We start from the raw sequence: 24,505 nt of genomic DNA on the forward strand, positions 1-24,505 counted from the left end.
AGGTAGATGGAGACCAGATCGGAACACGCGAGTAACGAACGGGAATGGTTGAGAAATCAACAATGACTGGGACGCAGAAGAGTGGTTTGCGCAAGTGCTGGATTTTGCGGAGTTGGGAAGCGTCTGTCTGTACCTGGACAATTGGCCGCAGGCGTCAAGAAGCTTACGGAATAGGTGAAAGACGAATTGGTGATCCACCAAAATACTGACCGGCGGGAGCGTGTCTCCGGGGAAGGCGATTTAATGAGGCTGCATCAGGCTGGCACGGCCTTCGGAGATACTGTTTTTCCGGACTCCGAGCCCCGTGCACTCCAACTCTCAGTTTCATGGTTTCGAGGCTCACTTTGCATTGAGGAAATTCCACGCTCACCGACGCTGTGCAGTCCCTCTCTATCTTGCACCGTCGCACCATGCCTCGCGGCATACGCGTCCGCGCGAAAATCAACGTCAGAACAACTCCGCCAGTCCTCCGAACGAAACGAGTCCACCCTGTCAACGGCGACGGGCCTCGACTCTGGAATGCCAAACGACGCATCCAATCCAGCAAAGGGCTCTCCTTCTGGCAAGCCAAGAACTTGGTGAGCAAGGATGAACTACGGCGGCAGACGTGGCCCGGCTCCAAGGCATGGAGACCACTGATCGACAATGAGGAAATAAACATGGAGTGGTGGAAGCTAGACAGCGAGACTCTGCCGCAGTTCATCGAGGCACATCCCAACCTACGGACCCTCTCGCAGGACGTCAAGACCTTCATTCAGCAGGGATCCATCAACCTCAACCGCTCCAACATTCTGCGCATCCTGCTCAACCCCTCGAAATACTTCTCCTTCCCCTACAATGTCCCCCTCAGCATGCGGAAGCAAGTCTATTTGTAAGTTCCGGGCACTCGCTCTGTTATATCATGTCATGTCATGTATTCCCCCATCCCAGTCGTCGGCGTAACCACGATCTGACAGTCTCCCCCCGGCCAGCCCGTCGCCCGAAGACGCCGTCGTCCTCATGCGCACACCCCATCTCGGCCCACGCTACGCTGCCTTCGACGTGCCGCTACACTTCAACAAGCTCGACCTGAAAGCCTACCTCAAGGACGTCTACAACGTCGACGTCCTGCACATCCGCAGCGCGGTCTTCCAGCAGAAGCTCGACCGGAAGGAAGGCCGCGACATGTACTCGCGCGGCCAGGCGTTCCGGCCGGGCAGCAAGAAGAAAATGACATGTCTACTCGCCAAACCCTTCGTCTACCCTGAAGAGCCCGAGAATCTCGATGCGTAAGTTCTCCCACACACCCACTCCAACAGGTCCACCGCCGCCGGGCTGGTAGAACTATCCCAGGTCACAAGCTAACCACACTTGAATACAGCTGGGAGCACAACGAGTACTGGGCCTCGATGAAAGCCATCGTGGAAAAGAACCGCGAGGAGTCCGAATGGGGCATGCACAACCCGAACCAAAAACACAGAAAGGCCATCGCCGTGCAAGCGCAGCAGCTGCTGAAGGGCAAGACGCGGTGGGCGCCCACGTGGCAGAATTTTGCCGACGACTGGCGTGCTATGCGTGGGCTCACCGGAGCGGACTCCACACAGCAGCCGGCGGGAGGGTCGCGGCCGTCTGTATGATAACTGCCTGTCGACCTTGTGTGTGTGTGTGGGTTGTCATGGTCATATTGTACAACACTTCTTACATATCGATGCGTCTAAAAGCATTGCGTAGAGGAATGAGTGGAAGGGGCGATGGTCCTAATGGTGACACCGTCATGGGCTTGCTATAAAACAGAATACAGAAGTGGTCGCTTGCTAAAGGCAACGTTCGACCTGGCGCTCCGCCTAATAAACTCCACGTCATTGCCACACAGCGAGCAGCGAGGGAGAAGGTTATCGTGTATACTACAGTCTGCTCTCCACCTGGGCAATGTATTGATCCGTCGCCCACGTCGAATCCGGCCAGATATGTCTCAACGCCTCGTAGACGTGCCTAGAAGTACAACACGTTAGAAACTCCATGCCACAACTGCAGAAAAAGGGGAGAGATAAAGGGAGACTTACTTGACGTGCACAATCCTCAGCTCGCGCTTCACCTCGTCCGGCACATCCTTGACGTCCTTCTTGTTCCCTACAGGCAACAGCACAGTCTTGACCCCTGCACGATGTGCGCCGATTAACTTCTCCTTGATCCCGCCCACGGGCATGACGCGGCCCCTCAGACTGACTTCACCGGTCATCGCTATCGTCGGTGGCACGGTCTTGCCGCTGAAGAGCGAGATGAGCGCCACCGTATGGGCCAACCCTGCACTGGGTCCGTCTTTGGGCACGGCTCCAGCGGGACAATGTACATGGATCGCGCGTTTTTCCATGATATCCTCGTCTCTGTCATGGGTGAGGCCGAGTTCATAGCTGTGAGCTTTCACCCAACTGAGCGCCACCTCGACACTTTCCTTGAGCACATCGCCCAACTTGCCGGTAAGTTGAACGCGACCCTTTCCAGGCATGTCTGCGACTTCGATGAATAGGATACTGCCCTGACCGCCGCTCGAGTAGGCCACTAGCCCGGTCACGACACCGGGTCGAGATACTTTCTCAGCAATCTCTTCTTCAAATCGCTCGATGCCGAGGATCTCTTCTAGTTCTTCGACCTTCACGACGGGATTGTACTTTGATGTGTCGTTCGCGTCTTGGAGGTCGGCGTACTGAACCGCCTTGAAGCGGCACACACTCCCGATCTCTCTCTCAAGATTCCGCACCCCGGATTCTCGTGTGTACTGGGTTATGATTGCGTCCACAACATCGTCCGGAAGGATGACTTGACCCTCGCCCAGACCATTTGTCCGAATTTGCTTGGGTATGAGGTGCTGTTTGGCGATGTGGCGTTTCTCGACTGTGGTATATCCCGCCAGTCTTATTGTTTCCATACGGTCAAGAAGAGGCGCGGGAATGGTGTCGAGGGAGTTTGCCGTAGCGATGAAGAGGACTTTACTTAAGTCGATGGGAATATTCACGTAGTGGTCGTTGAAGCTGTGGTTCTGCTCCGGATCCAACACCTCGAGCATCGCAGCAGAAGGGTCGCCGTGGAAGTTGTTCGAGGAAATCTTATCAATCTCATCGAGCAGGAAAACAGGGTTCGCCACGCCGACCTTCTTCAACCCAGAGACGATAAGGCCAGGCATGGCAGCGACATAAGTTCGCCTATGCCCGCGGATTTCGGCCTCGTCGCGCACGCCGCCTAGAGAGATCCGGTGGAATTTTCTCCCCAATGACAAGGCGATAGATTTGGCGAGCGAGGTTTTGCCTGTTCCTGGTGGGCCAACCAACAGCAAGATGGGGGATTTGTCCACCATACGCTTAGATTTGAGGACGTGAAGTTTCGCAGTGGCAGCATCACGCTCCTCGTCTGGAATTTGTTCGATTTCTTTGCTGTCTTCGGTGTTGTTCGGAGTGAGCTGCTTGGTCAGGCGAGCGATCTGTTGGTCGACGTCGGCATTAACGGATTGTTTGAGCTTGAGGACAGCGAGGTATTCGAGAAGACGTTTCTTGATCTTCTCGAGGCCATAGTGGTCGTCGTCGAGTTGCTTGCGAGCTCGTTGAAGAGTCTCGACGCCAAGGTGGTCGTCAGTTACTTTTGTCCAAGGGATCTCAGCCAAGTTCTCGACGTAGGTGCGGATGACGCCGTATTCGGCGTTGGCAGGGTTCATCTTCTTGAGCCGTCGCAATTCACGCTCTGCAACCTTATGAGCTTCCGGCGACAGGCCGGCCTCGTTGACCTTCTTCCGGAGCTCATCGACTTCATTGACTTCGTTGTCTTCATCGCCGTCGCCGCGGGTCATGCCTGGCACCCCTGGAGGCGACATACCGTTCAGTCCGGACATTGCCCGCCGGGCTAGTGCTTCCCGCTGCTGTTGGTTCAGGTCATTGATGTCGATTGGAAGGTTGCCGGGGATGGTTGTGGATGTGACGGAAGTGATCTTGATGTTGCCATTAATTCCAGATATCTGCTTGTTAAGTAGAGCTAGCACACGTTCGAGTCTCTCGTGCAGATTCAAAGTGCTGAGTATCCTTAACTTCTCTTCAAAACTTGCTTCGACAATGTCGGTCATGAAGTCGGCCAACTGGCCTGCCTGTGAGAGGTCTTTCTTCGCAATGAACAACTCGAAGCGGCGGACGATCAGCGGGGATAGCACCATTGATGCGGGTCGGAAGAGTGATGAGAGTCGAAGAAGTGTCAAAAGCTCGCGTGATCGTTGCTTTAATCGGGTGAAACTAGCACGGAGGTCTCCGTCGTTGAGGTCGGGTACTTCATCCTCGTAGAAGGTAACTTCAGCCTCGAAATGTGGTCTTTCGTGTCGAACCTTATCTATTCTGAATCTCTGGATACCCTCGACGAGCAGATACGGGTCGGCGTTGGAATTGCCTTGGACACCGATAATCTTTGCCAGCGTGCCATACCCGTAGAGATCCTGTTTTCTTGCCTTGCCTGGATCGATACCGGCGGTGTCATAATCACGGCTGCTCTCCTTCGCAGAACTATCCAGCAGTTCCTTGCCGTCCGGGCTCAGAAAGGGCGAGTTCAACGGGACGCAGCCGATTGGCAATTGAGCCGACCCCGTCCTCGACTTGGTGGCGCGTTGGAACGCCGAGGACAGCAGAAGGGGTATGTCCGCACGACTCGACACTGGGATGCGGAGAGTGACTCCCGGCAAAAGAACGGCGTCTTTCGCGAGAGGAATGAGGGGGATGGTCGCCTTCGCCGTGTAACCCATGATCGCTGGTGTTGGTCACAGTAAGAGTGATGGTCGAGAGGGAGAGTCAGGTGGGGAGCCGCAGGTGTTTATGTGGACTCTGGGGTCGACAGGAGGATTACTGATTCGGGAGTCGCATCGTCAAGTTACTGAATGGTGTCATGGAAGTTGCTGGATGCGCCGAAACTGGCGACGACTGCGCAATCATCGACCTCCGCATGCCGAGGTCCGGCAAGCCGAAGTGATCGACGTGCCACGTGACGGCGGAGAGCCTCTAACCGCTTTCAGCCGTATCTTGAACAATGAATTTTCTAGAGCATGATTCCTGGCAAATACCTCAGAGACGAAGAAGTCACAAATAAAGAACAATGGCGACCCAAGCGGGGATACCAGGAGACAATCCCCCAACCATCTCCAATGAGTCGGGCTTAAATACCACATTCAATGTCGGCAGCAGAAAATCCAAACTGGCGCTCGTGCAGACGGAAATCGTGCTGAGTGCCCTAGCAACGGCGTGTCCAGACTACAGCTATGCGATCAAAGCTCGGGACACAGCAGCCGGAGACGTTGACAAACTGACACCTTTCAAAGACATGCCAGTGAAGAATCTGTGGACCCACGAACTTGAGACTCTCATGGTTGAGGGACAATTGGATTTCCTGGTCCACTCGCTTAAAGGTCCGTCTCACATTCGTGGCATTAGTCTTGTGGAACTAGACTAATAGCTTGCAGATGTCCCGACGCAATTGCCCCCGGGCTGCGAAATAGGAGCTGTAATGACCCGTGAAGATCCTAGAGACGCTTTCGTTCTCAAAGCCGGCCGGAATGTCTGCAACATCCAGGATCTCCCGGCAGGATCAGTGATTGGGACCTCATCGATCCGTCGCACTGCTCAGATAGCACTGAAGCACCCGCATCTGAAGATCTTAGATGTCAGAGGCAATGTGCCCACCCGGCTGGCAAAACTTGATGCTGCAGACGGGCCGTTCGATGCATTGATTCTGGCAGCTGCTGGACTTGTCCGCCTCGACCTCGGCCATCGAATCACCCAGTACCTAGATTCCGGAAATGGCGGAATGCTACATGCAGTTGGACAGGGTGCTATAGGCATTGAAAATAGGTCATCGGACCGTCGGGTACAGCGCATGCTCAACTTGATCAATCACCAACAGACGTATCTCGCTACAGCAGCCGAACGAAGTCTTCTGAGGACCTTGGAGGGAGGTTGCAGTGCCCCGCTAGGTGTTGAGACTACATGGACAGAAGGTGAAAACGGCCACAACGCACTGCTACTGAAAGCCATTGTTGTCAGCACAGATGGCAAGGAGAAAGCGGACGTCGAGATGAAGGAGATTGTGCAAAGTAAAGAAGAGGCGGAGTTATTCGGTGTCAACGTGGCTTCGGAACTGCTTCGCAGAGGTGCAGACAAGATTCTTGCCGAGATCAAGGAGAAGCGGCCAACCACTGTCGCCGATCTTGAAGAGAAATGAATTGAAGGCTTCCACCATTCCTAAACGACAGAGTGAGGTCGTGCAGGACCACCAGCTCAGATGTGGCATTGAATGAACTGCAGGGATCTCGCATCAAGACGCCGACTCTCGTCGCCACTGAGAGGCATCGGGGGGGACTTCCGAATCATCCACGGTTCAAGGTGTTTCCGGCACCCTTGGGATTTGCTTCGACGAACTCATCCCATTCTCTTGCTTTCATCGTGGCAGCATCGACCGCGTCCATATTGTCCTCATCAGGCTCGGGCTGAGGGGCGTCCGCGTTCCCCCCACCGTCAATGATGCCTCCCCTCCGCCGTTCTTCATCCAGATACTCGTCGATACTCATCGTGGGAAGGCTGTGGCCGGGCCTAAACACACCTTGTCGTAGCTGGGTACGCTTATCTGTCAAGGTAAAGGGCTGAAGAGGTTTTCCGCTAGGACTCAGCAAGGGACCTCGTCTTTTCCCAAGTCCCGCCATCGTTGTGGGGCCATCGAGGCGCTCGGAGTAGTTATCAGACCTGCCAGGAGCCCGTTGGTCTGGGAGGACAGGACTGGGTCTGATCGGCTCGGAATCACGCATTTGTGACAAGATATCCATCTCCTGACTAATCATATCGAGAGATGAGAATGTGTTGTTGACCCGGAGTGCTATGTCGGCGAGATGCAGGCTCCGAATGGTTTCATCATCAACATTTGCCTTTTGTGACTCGTTCCTCAAATACTGTCATTGTCAACAGGCTCCCTGTGCCAATGATTAGAGATTCACACACCTGGAGTTTCTGCTTCAAGGATTTTTCCTCTTGGAAGCGCGCAATCTTGATTTTCCGTTTTTCCTCCGCACTGTCTGTACTGACTATCCTAAACGAACTTTTCTGTTCAAGGTATCGCTCATACAGCTCTCGATCCGGAGCTGCCAACAAGCCATATTGGTCTAGCAGGGTCAAGAAGTTTTCGAACAACTCCCCTGCCTCGCGTAATGAAGCCAATCTGTCAACGCCATATGACTTGAGTTTGAACTCCGCGAGGAGACAATCAACCGTTAGATACCTGCATTTCCAATCAGCGATGCAAGTTTCATCACGAGATGGGGACCCATATACTGAAGATCCTGCGTTGAGATGTCCTCCACTTCTTCATTCGTGCTGAATAATGATAACTGCCGGATCAACTGTCGACATCGCTCGAGGCTATGAATGATAGACTGGAGGGTGTCTTTGTACTGCGCAGTCCGGGGATCGAGGCTTTCTAGCTCATCTTGCTGATTGTTCGCTTGCTTGAACAATGCTCCCAAGGACGGTTCAGGATCCTCCGCCATGGTGTGCGCGATGAGTCGACACTTGCTCCGCTTCGTTTTCTGCCCGTGAAAATCAAGTATGTGGATGGTGTGGGTGGCCAATCACTCAGCGCTGTCCGATGCTAAAATTTACCTGCCCTTTCGCAAGATCCAGATACTGTACGGAGTACTCGGTATGAGCTTGTGCACTGAGCGCCACCTGAGCGCGCTCTTCAATTCAAGTTTACTAATCAGGAAGCAGAAGAAGAAGGTACTCCGCGTCGACCAATCAGAATCGACCCGGTGCCAAGCCCCATATTCCATGCGATTGAGTCATCCTCTGAAGACGAATAAAAGGTGCTTGTAACCACGAGTGCTGAGAACATATTTCGCGATTCGAGAACTGAAACTAGAGAACTAGAAGAGAGGAAAGGGTAGTGCACATGGTGGTACCCTCTCTGGCCACCTCTCGGCTCAGCATTCTGTCCTCGCGCACCTCATTCACCTCGCATACTTTTTCAATCCATTTCTTCTCTCCCTCACCATTCACCTCTTCTACCAGATCCGCTCTAGACTGCCATACAGGTCAAGATGACGTCGTCAGTGCACCTGCGAGATGACAGTCTCAACGACGAAATACCCATGGAGAAGAATGCAGGCCTCATCATGGGTGTAGGTCTCCCGTCTTCTCTTCAACATCCCACACTAATCGATCCCGGTAGACGAACAACAGCAGTATTGTTTCCAAGCGAAGTGTAGAGAAGCTTTACCTGCCCCAGCCGCATTTCTACCGCTATTTTGTCCGGAAACCCATACGAAGATCTCCCACCATCAACAGAGGATACTGGCTTCGCATGAGGGCCATTGATTGGGTAGTCAGGCAGTTCCTTGAAAAGGTTTCTGACCAGAAGAAAGTCATCATCAACCTCGGTTGCGGCTAGTGAGTAAGGTTGACTGGTATCTCTGTCCTGCCGGCCTGGATCTGATCTGGTAGTCTAGTGACCCGCTACCGTTTTCATGGATGGCCCATCACAAGGAGTTATGCAACAACACGAAGTTCCTCGATGTAGATTTCGAGGCACTGATGGTCACCAAACGAGAGATCATTCTAAACACACCGCAGATGAAGGAGATGCTGTCTATGACACCCGAGGCTGAACTGGAGAATGGAGTTGTCTTCGACTCGGTAGAGTACAGTGGGATTGGGTGCGACCTGCGGAACTTAACGAGACTAGAGCGATTGATCAAGTCAGTTGTCGACGTCGACCAGAGCCTCATTCTTTGTGTCGCAGAGGTGAGCATCACATACATGTCTACTGAAGACGCCGATGCCTTGATACGATGGACTACCACCTTGTCCCCCGGTAAGCTCCTTTCTACATGGTCATGGACAATGGCTAATCAGGTCAGATGTGACCTTTTGTCTACTGGAACAACAGTCTCCGGATCGACCGGACAACCCTTTCACTGCGACCATGCTGAAGCACTTCGCCAAACTCGGCACCCCACTCCGATCGGTACTAAAGTACCCTGGAAGTCATACCCAAACGCTTCGCTTCCAAGACGCAGGGTTCGCTCATGTCAATATGCAGAACTTGTGGGAACTGTGGGCTGACTCAAGGTTCTTGTCCCCGTCTATAAGAATGTCGCTGGACGAGGTCGAGCCATTCGACGAATGGTAAGTGACATGTCGGATTACCTGATCGCCGCCACTGAATATTGGTTATAGGGAAGAGTTTGCCCTATTCGGGTCGCATTACTGCCTTCTTGTAGCGCAGACAGGAGTTGAACCACTGATTCCAGAGCAACAGAGGGGTTCAAGAAGAGCCTCGATTGACAGCTTAGCATCAGACTTATCAGCAAGGACAGTCTCTCCCCACCGGGAAAACACTCAATGGTTCGCGTACACTTATTCCGCCAACTCCGACAAAGAGGGGAGGACGCATCACGGCTCTGCCTACAAGATCCCTGAGCAAGACGCTCTGGGTTTGCATGGTGGAGTCGGTCCAAAGGGCCGGCTATCGACTACATCAGTCTATACTTTCGCAAATTCCGCAATGCCATACCCTGCAGTACCACCTGAAAACATTGGGGCCAGATGCTGCCACACAATCACAAGCTTTGGTCCTAAGCTGGAAATGAACCTTCTCGTAGGCGGACGAACTTCGCCTTCTACTCCTCTGAAAGACTGCTGGTTACAAATTGGTGGCAGATGGGAAAGAGTCCATGATCTTCCAGAGCCTCGTTTCCGTCACCGGAGTGCGGCCGTGGTACTCCCGCACGATCAGTACGGCGTGGTAGTGTACGGCGGCAAAGTTTCAGAACAAAAGATTGCTGTTGACACTCTGTTATGGGACAAGCACAACGGATGGCAAGTGCTCCGCAATGTCAAAGACGATCCCATGCCGCGGTTTGGAGCATCATTCATGCGCCTGGGGTTCAACCACGGGCTTCTGATGGGCGGTCTGCGTCATGATGGAGTTGTCTGTCAAGGCCTCTGGAAGTGGCGATTGATCATAAGGGACAACAGGGTCATGGGAATCCACTTTAAAACTTCTACAGCCCTGGATGCTTCCGCTGGTATCTGGCCCTGGTTGAGTCGCTTCGGCGCATCGTTCAGCGTCATCAGGGACGAGGTTCTGCTTATCGGTGGAGTCGCAAAGCATGGTTGCATTCCACGAGACTATGAGATACTCTCTATTATTGGCAGCTTTTCCGCCTTCAACGATTACGAGAAGGAAATGGAGCTAAGAGTCGCATGTGTCCTGCCCAGGATCGATCCGAATGTCCCTCGACCTTTCTTGATCGGCCACTCCACCCATTTCACGGCGGAATCAACAACCCTCATTGTCGGAGGTGGAGCGACCTGTTTCAGCTTTGGTGCATATTGGAACCCTGGCTGTTGGCTGCTGCACGACCGTGAAGCAGGTCCGAGCTCGCGCTGGGCTATGATGAAGCCTGAAGCGGTGGTGCCCGCTTCACAATCGCGGACCAACACGGGCAACGGTAATTCATCTCCGACGAACATGGCGTCGGTCGAGCATGTCGATATTCATACCAGTCGCGACTTCGTCCGCATCCTGCAGGACGGCGTGCCCAGAGTACTTGCAGCCCTGGACTTGGGACCGTGCTTATCCCAATGGATGCCGTCTTATCTGCTGGAAAAGATCCCGCCCTCGAAGTCAGTCGTCGTCCATGCAGCTCAAAGTCGAACCATGAATTTCCAACGCAAAGACTTCACCTACGAAGCCACCTCCTTCCACGAGTTCATCAACAAGCTACAATCCGACCCATCTGCACACATGTATCTTCGCTCTATCTCAAGCAGCAACCCGACCACGACGCCTGCCGACTTCACCAGTGACTGGCCTGAGATCTCGGGAGACTTCCACCTCCCAAGTTCGCTCTCCTTTATCAAGGACCACCAACACAGCAGTCCTCTTCGAATCAGCTCCAACGTGAACATGTGGCTCCATTACGACGTCATGGCCAACGTGCTGTTCCAGATCCAGGGCACAAGGAAACTGATCCTCTTCCCACCGAGCGACTTGAAGCACCTATCCTTCCCGTCAGGATCAACGTCCTCAACTATTGATATCTTCCAAGTATCCGAGAGAGTCGGCACGGAAGCAGATTCCGTGCGCCACGTTCCAAACACGCATCCCCAAGTTGCCATCCTAAGGCCTGGCGACGCATTGTACATCCCTCCGCTATGGGCGCACACGGGCACGCCGCAACCAAGTGAAGTGCCAGTATCAACTTCGAACCACAACTCAACCCCGGCGCCAGTCTCAGCCTCGGCCTTGACTTTGAGCTCAACAGCGAATTCCAGCTCCACAGCACCTCATGCAGCCACGACCCGGACGAGCGACAACGACCCGACCGCCTCAAGAATCAATATCGCCCTCAACATCTTCTTCCGCACGCTCTCACCCCACAAGTACGCCACCGGCCGGGACGTCTACGGCAACCGCGACCTTGCCGCGTATGAAGACGGCCGTCGCGACGTCGACAAAATCGTCCGTCGTTTCCAGATGGCTTCCAAACCGAAAGAGAAGAACAAGGAGAAGGAGAAGGGAATGGAGAAATCAACGGATGCAGAAACCGGCCCTTCTCAAACCTTGGCGTCCGCGTCTGCCATAGGAAAGTCCGACGATGATGGAGGACTAGACATGGGCGCCATTCCCAGGGATATGGCCAAGGCTTACCTTGAGAGATTGGCAGGGGAATTGCTGGAACGGGCAGAAAAGCTATAACTTGGCCGCGACTAGACTAGATAAATAGATTAATTCATCGTCTGACTAGGTAGGTGAGTCGTTTGTAGACTGGAGCTACTGTATGAAGAAAATGCGTGGCGATAGTAGACACGCCCTTTAGACCAATCTGGACGAGTCTTGAGAGATTAGCTAGCCGAGTTATTAGAGAGGGCGGAGGAGCTATGACGCGAACACGCGCCACCAGATAGATATGTAGATGGATATGGTAGATGGATACCGTAGGACGGTACGTTGGATAGATCAGTAGATGGATAGATAAATACAGTATGTGTAGATAGATTGATTGTTCGACCGGGTCGATCGGTCGATCGTTCGTAGACTGGACTCGAGCCATAGAGAAAATTGCGTTCACGGTACATAGATATTCCCTCCAGTCCAGTCCATTCCAGTCTAGTCTCGACAAGAGCACGATGAGTATGGCATGGATGTACTGTACTGTAGTATAATCTAGAAGTGTTGCGGTAAGGTTGCGGTAGGGTCGAGCTGAGGGTCGAGCTGAGGGTCGGTGAGGTTTCGTGAGGTTTCGTGAGGTTTCGTGAGGTTTCGTGAGGTTTCGTGAGGTTCGCGTAGAACTTAAGCAGACAAGGTGCTCGTATATCTTCGTACATCACACTTATCCTACCGATCCTACCGGTCCTACCGGTCCTACCGGTCGGGGGGTAAATGCCGCTAATCTATCTATCTAGGTACTGTAATGCTCAATGCTCAATGCTCAATGCTCAATGCTCAATGGTCAATGGTCAACTCCAAAGTGATCTACAGTAATCACAGGTATACGTCAAGGAAGTCCTGATTTATTATCACAGCAGTGCTGGTGATATACTATAGGTTATGTGACAACCCCCCCGGGTCCATATTAACAAGGATCACCACGAAGTACCGAGCACAGAGTAAGCAACTAGGTACAGCGAGAGGTCTAATATACTATTTCCGGCATACTACCTAGAGTGCTCGGATTCTCATTCATCTCGGTCCTTTGTGGGCGACCCCCTAAGGGCTGGGGACCTCTCTTCGAGAATTTCGGACAGTTAGACCGCGTCAACTGGCTAAAGAGGAGGAAAACGGACACGTAAAAGTCAGACTTTGAACACTTTTCATAAACAGTGTAACCGTGTGCTCCGTACTTGCGTGTGTATTCATTAAACGCGTCATCATTAAGGGCCTTCCGTGTCTCTTTGCCGGATATCATTTGCACTGCCAGCACAGAATATTGGTCAAATGTAGCGAAGCATCCCTAGTCCCTGGTCCGTAACCCTAGGTTTAGCCATGGCCCTCGTGGCTGAATCGTAAATCCTGAAGCGAGGAAAGGGCCGTTCCTAGCTGCGTAGCTCCAGGACACCCAGATAGCTCCAGCCAGCAGCAGCAGCAGCACCACCACCACCACCACCACATCAAGTCCGTTCTTGTTGCGGCGTCCAGGCCGAAACAAAGACCCAAGCAGTGACATTGCTTTTGAGGGACTCCTGTGCACCCGTGCTTTTCCTCGCTAGATATACGTGCCCCCGAGAATTTGTTCATAGTCATTTCATCCGGCATGCTTCATATCCAAATCCGTCATACCCCGTGCTTCGTCATTCATCACACTCGTGGCCTCGTGGTAGTATACCATCGTACACCGACGCCATGGTCGATCTCGTAGGCCTCAAAGCCCAAGAAGCTCTGGGCTTTGCGTTGCCGAATATGCAGTCATGGACTGCCTCCATTCAAAGTGTTGGTTAGGAGCGCACGGTCGGCGCCGCCAAACAAACGCAGAGTCGGACTCTAACGTCTCCAATCCTTGAAGCGACCGAGAACTTTGGCAAGCCAGGCCCTTGCCAATACAGCTGCTGCGGATGTGTCACGAGCGTGCATACGGCCTGTTCATGGCGGCAATCTCTCTCGCCACCGTCGCCCATTCCAATTCCCTACATAGCGGTTCTCCACGCTTCTCCTGCTGCTGCTCGTCGAACTTCATCAGCTCGTACACGAAGCGGAGATGTGGTTGGATGATCACGTTCAAACGGCGGGCACGGACGAAGCAACTTGAAAACAACGTCAGCTTCACAAACTGTGGAGGAAAGGAAAGGGTGGGTAAAACTAACTATGCACGCGGAAAACTCAGTCCTTTGGAAGACATGACCTCTGCGATGCAGATTGTGGCGGAGCGGGAGACACCGACGCGGCAATGCACTAGAGTTGCTGTACCGTCGGATTTGCCTCGTCCTGCGTATCGGTCAGTTCGTGGCTTTCAGGAAGGCTCGAGCATGCCGGATGATACTCGAGCAAGGTGTACAACTTACCAATAAACTCTAAGCAGCGCTCCATCTCCAGCGTCAACTCGTCAATCCCATTATCCTGGACTCGATCAACCATGAGGAGGTTTTCCCTCCCCCAGTCCTTGACCTGCTCTTCTGTCCACGATACCGGCTCCCCGACGCTCAGAATCCGCCGGATGCCCAGCAACTTGAGCATTTCCGGATTGTTGGCGTGTGTCAGATTGCCAAGGTACATGTATGGTAGAATCCTGCTAGGTAGACTACCATCCAGTTTAGCTAGCCATGAGGGTGGCTCGACAGTAGCTATCTTTGACACGTCGGCGGTCGGTGCTTCCCGCAGGATGCGCTCTTGAATAGCATTCAACAGAGCCACGTCGGAGGGATACGCGAAGAAGTTTCTTTGTTTCTCACAGTGTAGCCGGATCCAGGCTTCATGCAGGGGCACCCCCTCAGCATACATAAAGTAAGCGACGGCAAGCATGGATGTCTCGGTATACCCGTCAGCACAATGCAAGAGCACACGACGTGGTCGAAGGGTGAACTCGGTCATTTGAATGTCGCCGTCTTCATCCTTGGCTCTGCTGGACGGCTTTTTTGCGTGGGTGAGCTCGTAGAGCCATTTGCACATGCGCAGAATGCCGTCGACTTCGACTTGGGACCACGAGGGTGGTAAAATGCTGCCTGAACTGGGAAAGGCTAGATGGACGGATTCTTCGCCCGGTTCTCGCTCTTCGAGCTGCTTTCGTTTCGCCGTGAGAACTTTCTCATCCGGGAGCGAGGCGTGATCACTAGCTTCAACGTACAGGTCATAAGACGGGTCGTCGACAAGCGATGGGGGATCCGTGAACGGTCCAGGCGAAGGTCCCTGGAAGACGCCTTGAGAAATCTCCGACGCCTTGGACATGGCACACATCTCTTTTCTTTCCTGTTGCAGAAAGTCGAGGGTGTGGGCAGTGTACCGTCCTTGAGAGTCGATCGCGACTAGTTCTGGATGGTCGTGCTCGAAATCTTCGAATGACTGTGTCAACACGAAGGTGTTGAACGTCTCGGGACATTGTCCGCCATTTTCCAGCTCTCTGCGCCATTTCCTCTGTACAGAGGCCGTGCGCTCGGCCACCGACTTGATGATGCGATGATCAGTGTCTTCATCACCATATATCACGATATCCGAGACGAGTGCCATCTTCGCCGCCTGGATGTGGAAGTTGCGGACGGAGAAGCCTTCTCGAGGATCGCATTCGACGAAGCCCCGACCATTGCTGTCAGACAGATTGAGGACTTCATCTGGAGCAAGCGCGCCCTTTATGCGCGAGCGGCTCAAGTCTCCGCCTGCTTTTATTATGGTAATGCCTCGCAGGCATTTGGGAGTCCTTCGCAGCGACTTCTTCCTCGCTACGAAGAAGGCCAGCTGGATATGGTTCTCAGGGTGGAGGCCGTGCAGCCATGGGAAGACAGAGGCAGGGTTCGGCAGGGGTTGAGCGGCGTAGTGGTGGAGGGCGTCGGCGAGTTGGTCAACGGAGATGCCGTAGATCGGTGGAGAGTTGCAGAGTTTCTGGTAGTTGGTGGCAGGATGAAGAAGTGACGTGGGTTTCGGGCCCGCGTTTCGTAGTGGAGGAGAGTTTGGCGGGGTGATCTGTGACTGCGAGGGAACTGGCCCTGGCGGGCAGTAAGGCAGATGTTTGTTGGGGACTGGAGTCGAGGATCGAGTGTTGGTGATAGGAATCGTCGGACCCAGAGGCGGAGGCGTCGACTGTCGGAGCTGAGGGGCCTGTTGAACCACGACTGTGGCCATCTTGAAAGGCGCACTTCAAGTGCCTTGCGGTCGGACTCAATGATGAATGGGTCCTTTTTACAGGCTCATCCTGCGATCAACAGGAGTCCTAGCCGGTCCTGCTGGAGTGCAGGGAGGCGGAAGGGAAGTATTTCAATCGTGCTATGGTCGTAGTGTCGTCAATGCACGGCCAGTCAAGTGATGGTGAGACGAGGGGAAGGTCAGCAAGCCCGTCCAACTTGCTCTCTGAGGCGCCAGATGGAACGTTCACCGAGGTGGGCAGTGCGTCAACGGAGAGGAACAGATTGGTGTCAAGGGAGAATCACGTCGGAGCAAGTATTCAAGGCAGACTCCGGCGGTGCAGGCTTGGGTGCTTATGGGTCCAGATGCTGTTGGCAGCGTCAAGTCAAGTTTCAGCAGTGAAGTTCAAATTGTCACAGATATGAGTAGATTCAAGCGACAATAAGAGTATCAGACTCGAATATCTAGCCGACACAGCAAGTCTGGAGAACATGGAGAAGAGCAGATCCACCGACCTGGAGAGACAGCTGTAGGAATTCCTGAGGGCGGGATCGAAATGGAGGGGGCGATAGCGACCATGGTGGGGCAGGGATTGTTGGAATTGGGCGACCCGGGGCCCCTAGTGGCCCAAGCAGCGGGCCCGCAGTGCTCATGGCGCGGGGCCGACCAGGGTGCGCCCATGCCAATGGCCCACTCACGATAGCTCGTAGACAGAGAACGCGAGGGGCGGTTCGGATGGTGTCAATCGTGGAACCATCACTGGTGGAAGCGCGGGCGATTGGATTCCTTGGGATTGTCGGGCCGGGGGGATCTCCCCAGTCGCAGCTCGCGAGGCAGGCTAAACCAGGCTAACAGAGCACCATGCGTTAGCACAGACTTTGAGAGAAAGAATGTCCTGATGCAGCGAGTGATGACATGAGAATGCCTCTCGGTGACAGCGCAGAGAGGCCGCCTGGACCGGCAAGCGTAGGGCTGCTGCTGCTGCCGGAGATGTCGAACAGCCAACGTAGGACACACAGGCGTGGAGAGCGCAGACTCTACTGCGTACTGAGTACGGCACAGGCACGCGCCAAGAGCCCAATGCTGGCAACTCGACACGCCACCAACGCTGCAGTGGAGCGGCAGTCATTGGTAGACGACGGTGCTTGACTGGCGGCAACTCTGATCGCACAACCCTACAGGAAGAAGGACCCTGTTCAAACCATTGGGAGGTCGATCGCCGCCTGTTGCATATAGTTTGCCGAGGGTGCGAGGGTCCATTGTCATGGTGAGAGGCCGGCGAGGGGTCATGCCATGGTGCGTAAGAGCGACAGAAAATATGGGATGAAATCTGGGATGAAATCTGGGGATCCTCTCACGAGACGATGGCTGAGTCGCCCATCCGTCATCCGCGATGCTCTGATCTGACACGCATGGCATGCGACTGTGGTGAAAATGAGGGGCACGCGCTGAGTAGTGGAGCGGCTACGACTGCAGTGTATTATCTGGGTATACGTCGACGAGCTACTGGCAGAGGAAGGCGAACACATGCAGCAGTGGAAAACGTGTGATTTTCTCCCGGCGAGGGAGATTGTGAAAACATTTGTGATCTCTTCAGCGAGTGTCGATCAGAGCGGCCGAGATGGTGGCAGCCCCCGTCTCGCATCTGTCCATTCTCCTGTGCTCGATGATCTTCGATCGTGGGAAGTGATCGCCCACCCCCCTCTGCATGACCCTGGCTCTTCTCTTTGCCCATCCCGTTCTTGCATCAGTCTTTGCAGCGCGGTTGCACAAAGTCGCTTCCATCGTGATCACCGTTGGATGGCGCAATCTCTCGTATACTGCATCCAGGCTTCGTGTGGGAAGAGGATTCCGCTAAACGTGGCTGTCGTGTGAGAACCACAAGCACATGCAACTCGTAGTCGTGGTGCGTAATAGATGTGTGACCCCCAAACTTGCTTTGATTTACCCGTCGCAAAGTAAGCAAAGTCCGAGTGCCGCGAGGGAGTGGACTCGTCCGCAGGAAGACGGCGCTTCCCCGGTCGCATCGCAAAATGCGGGGGTCGGCTACCTTTTCATGAGGCTTGCAAACAGAAGAGAGATGTGATGCTGCTGTCCTTTGCGTCGGAGTTGTACTCCTTGCACCCGCCAACCGAGACTGCAAATTCTTCTGCCGCTTTCGATGCGATAGCCCACGAATACGCCCATTCCCTCTGTTCACCGTTGAAGGATAGCAGCGGAATCGTTGACTGAGCCGAGCGCACTTGTTTTCCGCTCATCGCTTCCACGAAAGGGATGACAAGCGACGCTGGAAACGCTCTGTGCTCGGCCTTCATCAGCAGCGCAATCTCCTCATCCGCAGTGAGTGTTCCGTCTTCAGCCAAGTCGACCTTCGCCGTCGCCCTATCAGGCATCTCCCCTTTCTCGTCCATCATGAACTCCTCCGGCGATTGTGCCAACTCACGGTGCACCGTGAGGACTGATGACCCGTCCTTGAGCATGAAGGTCGGGTACATCATGTAATAACCCCGCACCTGCATCATTTCGAGCACAGGCTGAAGCCAGCTCGGAAACTCGTGAGATAATCTAGGGGACGATGGTGTTTTCTGTCCAAGTTCTGGGTCCAAGAGGAGACGGTAGGATAGGAAGGTGTGCAGTTCAACCCACCGATCTCCGAAAATCAGCGCCGCACTCGAGGTTGGCGCTTGCCACAAGACACATGGCTCGGCAAGATGGGATGCATATGGCGCCTTTGTCTCCAAGTCGGGCGCGGCAGGTGGCAAGTCCAGCGAGATACCCATCAGATGCTCGGTCAAATCTGGGTTTCCTGTACCGTGCTTGTACTCGAGTACGGAGTACATTAGGAATTGGAAATAATTCGGGGAGAGCTCGATATTCGGCGAGAGCAGTAGAACATGGCTAGTGCGAGGTGCTAGTGGATAGAAAGATTCTATCGTTCGCATCGACGCCTGTACGGGCGACATGAGCCGCGCGTCAAGCCTATGCCTAACCACCAGTCTGCTCTCGCTGCCTGTACCATCAGCTGGCCATCGAAAATTTGCCAAGTACCTCGCCAGGAATGAGTCAACATTGGTGGGGAGCTCAACTGTCAGCCTGGGGAGGGTCCATCCCGTATAGTCAGCGTCCTTGATAGATCGTAGAAGTCGCATAAGGGACGCCGAGGATTCTTGTTGAGCCTGGATGACAATGTCAAACTGGATCTTATTGAAATGCGACAGCGAGTTGGTGTCCAACGCTGAGATCCAGGACAGGCTCTGCAAACCGCCGCTCGGCAGGTCGACCAGAGTAAGATCCAATGACGATGTCTTGTCTCTTATGGCGTTGAGGAATTGATCCTCGTCGCTGCCCATGATTACGACTGCATGTAGCCGCAGCGCGGAATGGATATGTCCCAAGCTCGCTCTGGCACTAACGTCCAATCTCGCCGTAGATGATCGAATCGGATAGTCAGGGCGGGCATCATGCAGGTATATGTCACATGCTGACTCCGTGATGCCATTTAACTCCCGAATCTCTTTCCAGCTAGCAGCATGACGGCCCATAAACGCTAGATGGACTCGAGTTTTGTTATACTGCCCCATCGAACACGCGATAGGTAGCAAATGGGGTACGCTTTTCAAGTCGCTGACCGCAAAGAGAACATTGCCTCTGGGATCCTGGGTCCACGTATGCGGTTCCACCGTACTGGCAAGTCCATAGAATTTGATGGGGCCTTCATATACATCTCCAATCTGGACCTCGTCTTGAGATTCGCTTTCGTGCGCAACGGGTGCGCCTCCACCGAGTCGGCCATAGCGGCGATCATAACGTTCCGAGACAGGAGGGAGGTCCGTAGGCATATGCTTGAAGAAGAGGTACAGGAGCCATCCCGCGAGCAGGACAAGGATTATGCGCCTGCGACGAAATGACTTCCACCGACCGACGAGCAGGTTGTAAGTGTTGGAGCGGCGCAGAGTGAAGCTCTCGGGTCGGTCATGGTCTCTACCCACTGTATGAAAGCGGCTCCTGGCAGCCATGCAAGCTGAGCCGCCGGGAAAGAGCGGTTCACATTGAAACGCAACGCGATATCTGAACGTGAAATGAGCAACGATGCACGATCCAGATTCGCGTCATGCGTCAGTGGTGCGGAGTACAGGAGTACGGAGTACGAGGCGGCCAAAGATGCAGGGATACCTACTGGCACGTGACTGGATATGGAGTACTCCGTGCTCGAGGGGAAGGCCTTGGATCTATCCCGGGAGATGTAAAAGTCGATGGCTCAGCTGTTCAAATGCTATTCCCAAGAGGTGGTACTGGAGCTTGAAGAGAAAGAGGTGAATTTCATCAACCATATTCCCCCCAGACAGATATGAACCATGGTACTCCGTATAACGACGAACAAAAGCTTGTGTCCGAGGCGATCGAGCGCTTCTGTACACAAGGGACAAAGTGATACCAAGGAAGACGTATCACGTATTGCGCAGTCTCGAACAAGTCAGAATGCTACCTTGGAGTGATCCTAGCATGTCCTCCTGGGCGTCTCGGATTCCTCTTCCCTCGCTTTTCCTTTCCGCCGTTGGAAGTATTCTCTCTTTCAGCCGGATTGAGTAGATAGTCCATGGCTCAAGAGACGTCCCTACAATCTCGCCAAAGTATTGAGTCTAGAAACTGTCCACGCCACAATCACCCGTGGTCATCATAGCATGAAGCCCGCCATACAGCCATGCTCAGCGCAAGAAGCCCGGGAAAGATTGATGTATGACAACAGCCTCAGTAAGGGCGAGACAGCACACAGAATGCAGCGCTCGTTACTTCTCTTGCCTCGGAAAGCGTAACACGACCAAAATAGCTCGTACCTCGTACTGGATCATAATTGATTGACGAGGTGACTGCGGCGGGAGAAAGGACCAGCAATGGACAAAATCCTGCCAAGCGAAGCGGAACGTCGGTGGATTCGCAGCTCCAATCCAATGCAGCACGATCGATCTCGACTCTGATCATCCCACCTCTCCTCAGTAACACAAACACGTCTCCTTCGAAGCGCTAACGCGTCGTCACTGGCGGTGGGCAGGTCTCCTTTGAGGCCATGCGAGGATTATGGACTCAAGCTTCCCGACCTAGACTGACGGCCGTCTCTCATCATCTCTCGTGTGTCGACTCTTTCAGTTCCACACTCGTCCGCAAGACTACGACCAGACCTCCGAGGCGCCGACCGAGCTTCGCTGAGCACGTATTCACCCTGCTTCTGACTCCCGTCCTCGCCGCTGCTCTATTTGTGGACACGAGCTGGAAGGCAAAACAAAGAAGAGACTGGGATGACAAACTTGCTGCGATCAACCATGAGATATCTCAATTGAGGGAGCAGGAGCAACGGCTTCGGAGCTCCCTCCAGCTCCGGGACATCCACTATGGACTCTATCAACAGCGGAGGAGTTATGCCACGGCGGCGTATGCACAGGTGGAAGTTGAGGATGAACAGATCCTCAGCGAAATTGAGATGCCAACATGGGAGGAAGGCATTTCCATCGAAGACGAGGTCCCTGCGGACGAGAATCCACGAATACGGGAGGTACTCTCTGCCAAAGAATTCTCGCCGGAGCAGTTATCCAATTTCCACCGCTATCATCGCCTGAATGCAGTCACTCTGGCTCTAAGGATGCTCCTACATCTCCGCATTGGCCCCAACCCGTTCTACTCGATAACTCCCGAGGACGACCCAGTCGACATTGCGGCCCTCGATAGCCTCGATCCTTCCAGCAGGGTTAGTCTTCCCACAGATACGGATCGCTTAGTTCAGATGTTGGCTTTGACCCGCAAGCAGATGCGTTCCCTCCGGAAGCTCGACGACCTTTTCTACGCGGCCCCTCAGATCCAAGCGCAGGCAAACCGAGGCGCTCTTCACCGAACAATCCAAGATTTGACAGTGGAGTTCGACGCTGGAAATGTCTCGCTTCCGGGGTTGATAGACGGGTATGGAAAGGCCATCCTTCGAAGCAAAGAAGTGCCTTCCATATCTGTCTATGTCATGCTCATCCGCTCGCTGTCCAAGGTAGGGAGCTATAGCCTTGCCTACCACGCCGCTGCTGCTATGAAGAATAGTACGCTGCCGCTTTCGGACCCTGCCATCTTTTACATGCTCTTGCAGATTGGAAGAGCCTGCGACTCGCGGTCACTGAATAACTTGCTGCACTATATCGCAAACTCTGATAACCCGCTGAATCTTATCCACAAGTGGGAGAAAGCACGTGTCCATGGACTGGACTTGCCCGTGCCAGCCACATTGAATCCGAGGCTTCTGATGGCTCTGGTCTATGTTGCCCTGAGATGTGAACAGCCTGACCGAGCGGAGGCATGGCTAAGCCTGCTCCGGGAGGCCGACTACGGCAGCCTGTGGAAAGACGACTTGTTCAGGAGCTTCCTCGCTTACCACTCGCAGCACGGCAATTGGGAAGAAGGCAAAAAATGGATACAACGATCCGTCAACCACGCATTATCAATTGCGAATCAGTCGATTGATCGCCTGGCCCGCGTGATATACCGCATGCTAGATTTGTGTGTGCGTTGCCGCAAACTCGCCGAATACACAGCCATTCTCGACGCGGCCGTGGAATCCGGGATTGGCCCTCCGCCCGTGCAAAAGTCACAGAACGACTATAGGAAGTTTCATCCTAGGACACGCAGTATCCTCCTCGAGTGGGAAGCTTTGCCTCTTCCAGACAATACCGAAGCATGCCCTGTCATAGACAAAGCCAAATCTTTTCAGTATGCATGCAGGTCTCTGCTTGAGCAACTTTGCCAGACACCGCCAGCTAGAGCAACGAAGCGGCAGGGAGATGCTGATGAAGATCTCGTCCTCATGGCGAGCACCGCTTCCAATCCCAACCAGCGCTACGCTGTGCGAAGGCGAGGACAAGACGCTGTGCACTCAAACAACGCCAGTGCACTCGTTCCGGCGGAACTTGAAAAACTACAAAGCAAGCTCGCCGAGCAAGATGTCCTCATCTCCGAGATGAAAGCCAGACTAGATCTTGCTCTCCTACGCCAGACATCACATGAGAAGGAAGCAGCTGGAAGGCAAGAACGATGGATTCAGAGCGCCGCCCGTGTGGCCCAAGAAGTGCGTGAAACCAAGGAAGGCTTTGAAAAATTGCAAGGCAGATTTGAGGCACAAGAAGCCATCATTCTACAGTTGAAAGTCAGATCGGCTCTTGCGGCCAGCCGTCAACAGTCCTGGCTAGAAGATGACAGTGAAAGGTCACAAAAATGGACTGAGAGCACAGTTCAGATGACAGAACAACTTCAAGAGCTGAAAGACGGGTTTCAGAAGTTGCAAAGCCTTAACGAGATGTATGAGCAGGACCGTGTACAGACTCGTCAAGAGATCGCGGAGTTGAAGGCGGCTGCTAGACTCGTGAACGAGCAATCGCAAGGCAGCCAAGATCAAGCGCCTACAACAGGCACAGTCCATTACATGCTCCAGAATGGCGCTTCAGCACGAAGCGAAGCGGCGAAGAAACACGAGAGCTCAAAGCCGATTGATGTTCCACCAACGAAGACCCTTCCTCGAGACAACGGTCCCTCGGTATCCTCAAGCAAAGCGACAAGACAAGCCCTGAAGGCGCAGCAAAAGCAAACCCCCATGTCCCAACCACAGGAAAGCAGCGGCATAGATATGAATGATCTCCCAGCAGATGAAGACACTCTACGCACGACGGTGACAACGCCGAAAGAAGCGGGCAAAATGACCAAGTCGGCCCGATTACAGTACGAGTCAAACACCGCAAAGGCGGAACAGAACCCAACAGGAGGCCCGCCGTCCACGGAAAAAGCAAAGTCCCAGGACACGAGGAAATCCCCGTCAAGAAGAGCACAATCGACTCTACCATCACGAATTAGAAAAGAAACCATTTCGCCGTCCATCCTATTGCAACCCCCCTCCGAGGCGGACGTCAGAGATAGCACGACAAGCACAGATGGCCCACCACACGACGACAACACTCCGACCATCACCAAGATTTTCCATACAGGTGCCAAACAGTGGCAGCAGAGGACACCCTCGAACAACAGTCCAGATAGATTGGTCCGGTTTGGGAGCAGGAGGGTGCGGCTCAATGCTCGTATAAAACCGAGCCTGGATACTCGTACAGTCCAGCCCGACTGAGGAGAAGACGCATTTATAACAAGCTCGACGTCTAGGATATAAGATGGACGACCCTCACTGGCGATCCTCTACTGGTGATCAGGTTACGATGTATGGTCCATATTTCTCAACTGTACGGAGTACTGTGTATGAATGCAATAGATGATGATGATGATGATGCCGAGATCCTTCAACCCTCGATCTTGGCCATGTTGGTATTTCGCACATTTGGAGACGGTGAGTCCTCCGTTTCCCCTTGTCAGCGTGCTCGCGTGGTACAGTGGCAGATGGAAGATCACCACGCGCGTTGACCTCCTTGGGGGGTTTTATAGCTACCGCTTCGGCGCAAAAGGAGGGTAATGATGGATGGATGTGCACGAACAGAACTACAGTAACCGTGAGTAGTCTCCGTCCAATATACTCCGTACTCTGTACTGTGTCAACATAATCATGACTGAAAGCAGTTAAAAATACATCATGGCGCGGATGTACACTGTGCGGAGTATTCATGTACGCATGCACGATAGTAATCTAATCGCGCCATATTGAGTCCCGCGTAGCCTGCTTGGC

General features: G+C 53.7%; 8 protein-coding genes across 8 annotated transcripts; 4 read left to right on the forward strand and 4 right to left on the reverse strand.

Annotated features, from left to right (window-relative positions):
- Nucleotides 1-410: 410 nt before the first annotated feature.
- On the forward strand, nucleotides 411-1,616 carry G647_07907 (uncharacterized protein; the record flags this gene model as incomplete). The annotated part of the gene is made up of 3 exons (XM_008732219.1): nucleotides 411-871; nucleotides 972-1,268; nucleotides 1,361-1,616. The coding sequence occupies 3 exons, from the start codon at nucleotides 411-413 to the stop codon at nucleotides 1,614-1,616; spliced, it is 1,014 nt and encodes a 337-aa protein (XP_008730441.1).
- Nucleotides 1,617-2,038: 422 nt separating this feature from the next.
- G647_07908 (ATP-dependent protease La) lies at nucleotides 2,039-4,750 on the reverse strand (the record flags this gene model as incomplete). The annotated part of the gene is made up of 1 exon (XM_008732220.1): nucleotides 2,039-4,750. One exon carries the CDS (start codon nucleotides 4,748-4,750, stop codon nucleotides 2,039-2,041), a length of 2,712 nt encoding a protein of 903 aa, XP_008730442.1.
- Nucleotides 4,751-5,097: 347 nt separating this feature from the next.
- On the forward strand, nucleotides 5,098-6,219 carry G647_07909 (porphobilinogen deaminase; the record flags this gene model as incomplete). Its single annotated transcript, XM_008732221.1, has 2 exons — nucleotides 5,098-5,407; nucleotides 5,462-6,219. The coding sequence occupies 2 exons, from the start codon at nucleotides 5,098-5,100 to the stop codon at nucleotides 6,217-6,219; spliced, it is 1,068 nt and encodes a 355-aa protein (XP_008730443.1).
- A 145-nt stretch (nucleotides 6,220-6,364) lies between these two features.
- On the reverse strand, nucleotides 6,365-7,534 carry G647_07910 (uncharacterized protein; the record flags this gene model as incomplete). The annotated part of the gene is made up of 3 exons (XM_008732222.1): nucleotides 6,365-6,940; nucleotides 6,990-7,266; nucleotides 7,320-7,534. The coding sequence occupies 3 exons, from the start codon at nucleotides 7,532-7,534 to the stop codon at nucleotides 6,365-6,367; spliced, it is 1,068 nt and encodes a 355-aa protein (XP_008730444.1).
- A 549-nt stretch (nucleotides 7,535-8,083) lies between these two features.
- On the forward strand, nucleotides 8,084-11,748 carry G647_07911 (uncharacterized protein; the record flags this gene model as incomplete). The annotated part of the gene is made up of 5 exons (XM_008732223.1): nucleotides 8,084-8,164; nucleotides 8,215-8,432; nucleotides 8,492-8,856; nucleotides 8,903-9,170; nucleotides 9,222-11,748. The coding sequence occupies 5 exons, from the start codon at nucleotides 8,084-8,086 to the stop codon at nucleotides 11,746-11,748; spliced, it is 3,459 nt and encodes a 1,152-aa protein (XP_008730445.1).
- A 1,858-nt stretch (nucleotides 11,749-13,606) lies between these two features.
- G647_07912 (uncharacterized protein) lies at nucleotides 13,607-15,816 on the reverse strand (the record flags this gene model as incomplete). Its single annotated transcript, XM_008732224.1, has 3 exons — nucleotides 13,607-13,790; nucleotides 13,851-13,971; nucleotides 14,049-15,816. The coding sequence occupies 3 exons, from the start codon at nucleotides 15,814-15,816 to the stop codon at nucleotides 13,607-13,609; spliced, it is 2,073 nt and encodes a 690-aa protein (XP_008730446.1).
- A 2,054-nt stretch (nucleotides 15,817-17,870) lies between these two features.
- G647_07913 (uncharacterized protein) lies at nucleotides 17,871-19,832 on the reverse strand (the record flags this gene model as incomplete). The annotated part of the gene is made up of 1 exon (XM_008732225.1): nucleotides 17,871-19,832. The coding sequence occupies one exon, from the start codon at nucleotides 19,830-19,832 to the stop codon at nucleotides 17,871-17,873; it is 1,962 nt and encodes a 653-aa protein (XP_008730447.1).
- Nucleotides 19,833-20,881: 1,049 nt separating this feature from the next.
- Nucleotides 20,882-23,956, forward strand: G647_07914 (uncharacterized protein; the record flags this gene model as incomplete). Its single annotated transcript, XM_008732226.1, has 1 exon — nucleotides 20,882-23,956. The coding sequence occupies one exon, from the start codon at nucleotides 20,882-20,884 to the stop codon at nucleotides 23,954-23,956; it is 3,075 nt and encodes a 1,024-aa protein (XP_008730448.1).
- Between the last annotated feature and the right edge of the window lie 549 nt (nucleotides 23,957-24,505).

The sequence above is a fragment of the Cladophialophora carrionii genome, assembly GCF_000365165.1.
Source record: "Cladophialophora carrionii CBS 160.54 unplaced genomic scaffold supercont1.6, whole genome shotgun sequence".
Classification (NCBI taxonomy): domain Eukaryota; kingdom Fungi; phylum Ascomycota; class Eurotiomycetes; order Chaetothyriales; family Herpotrichiellaceae; genus Cladophialophora; species Cladophialophora carrionii.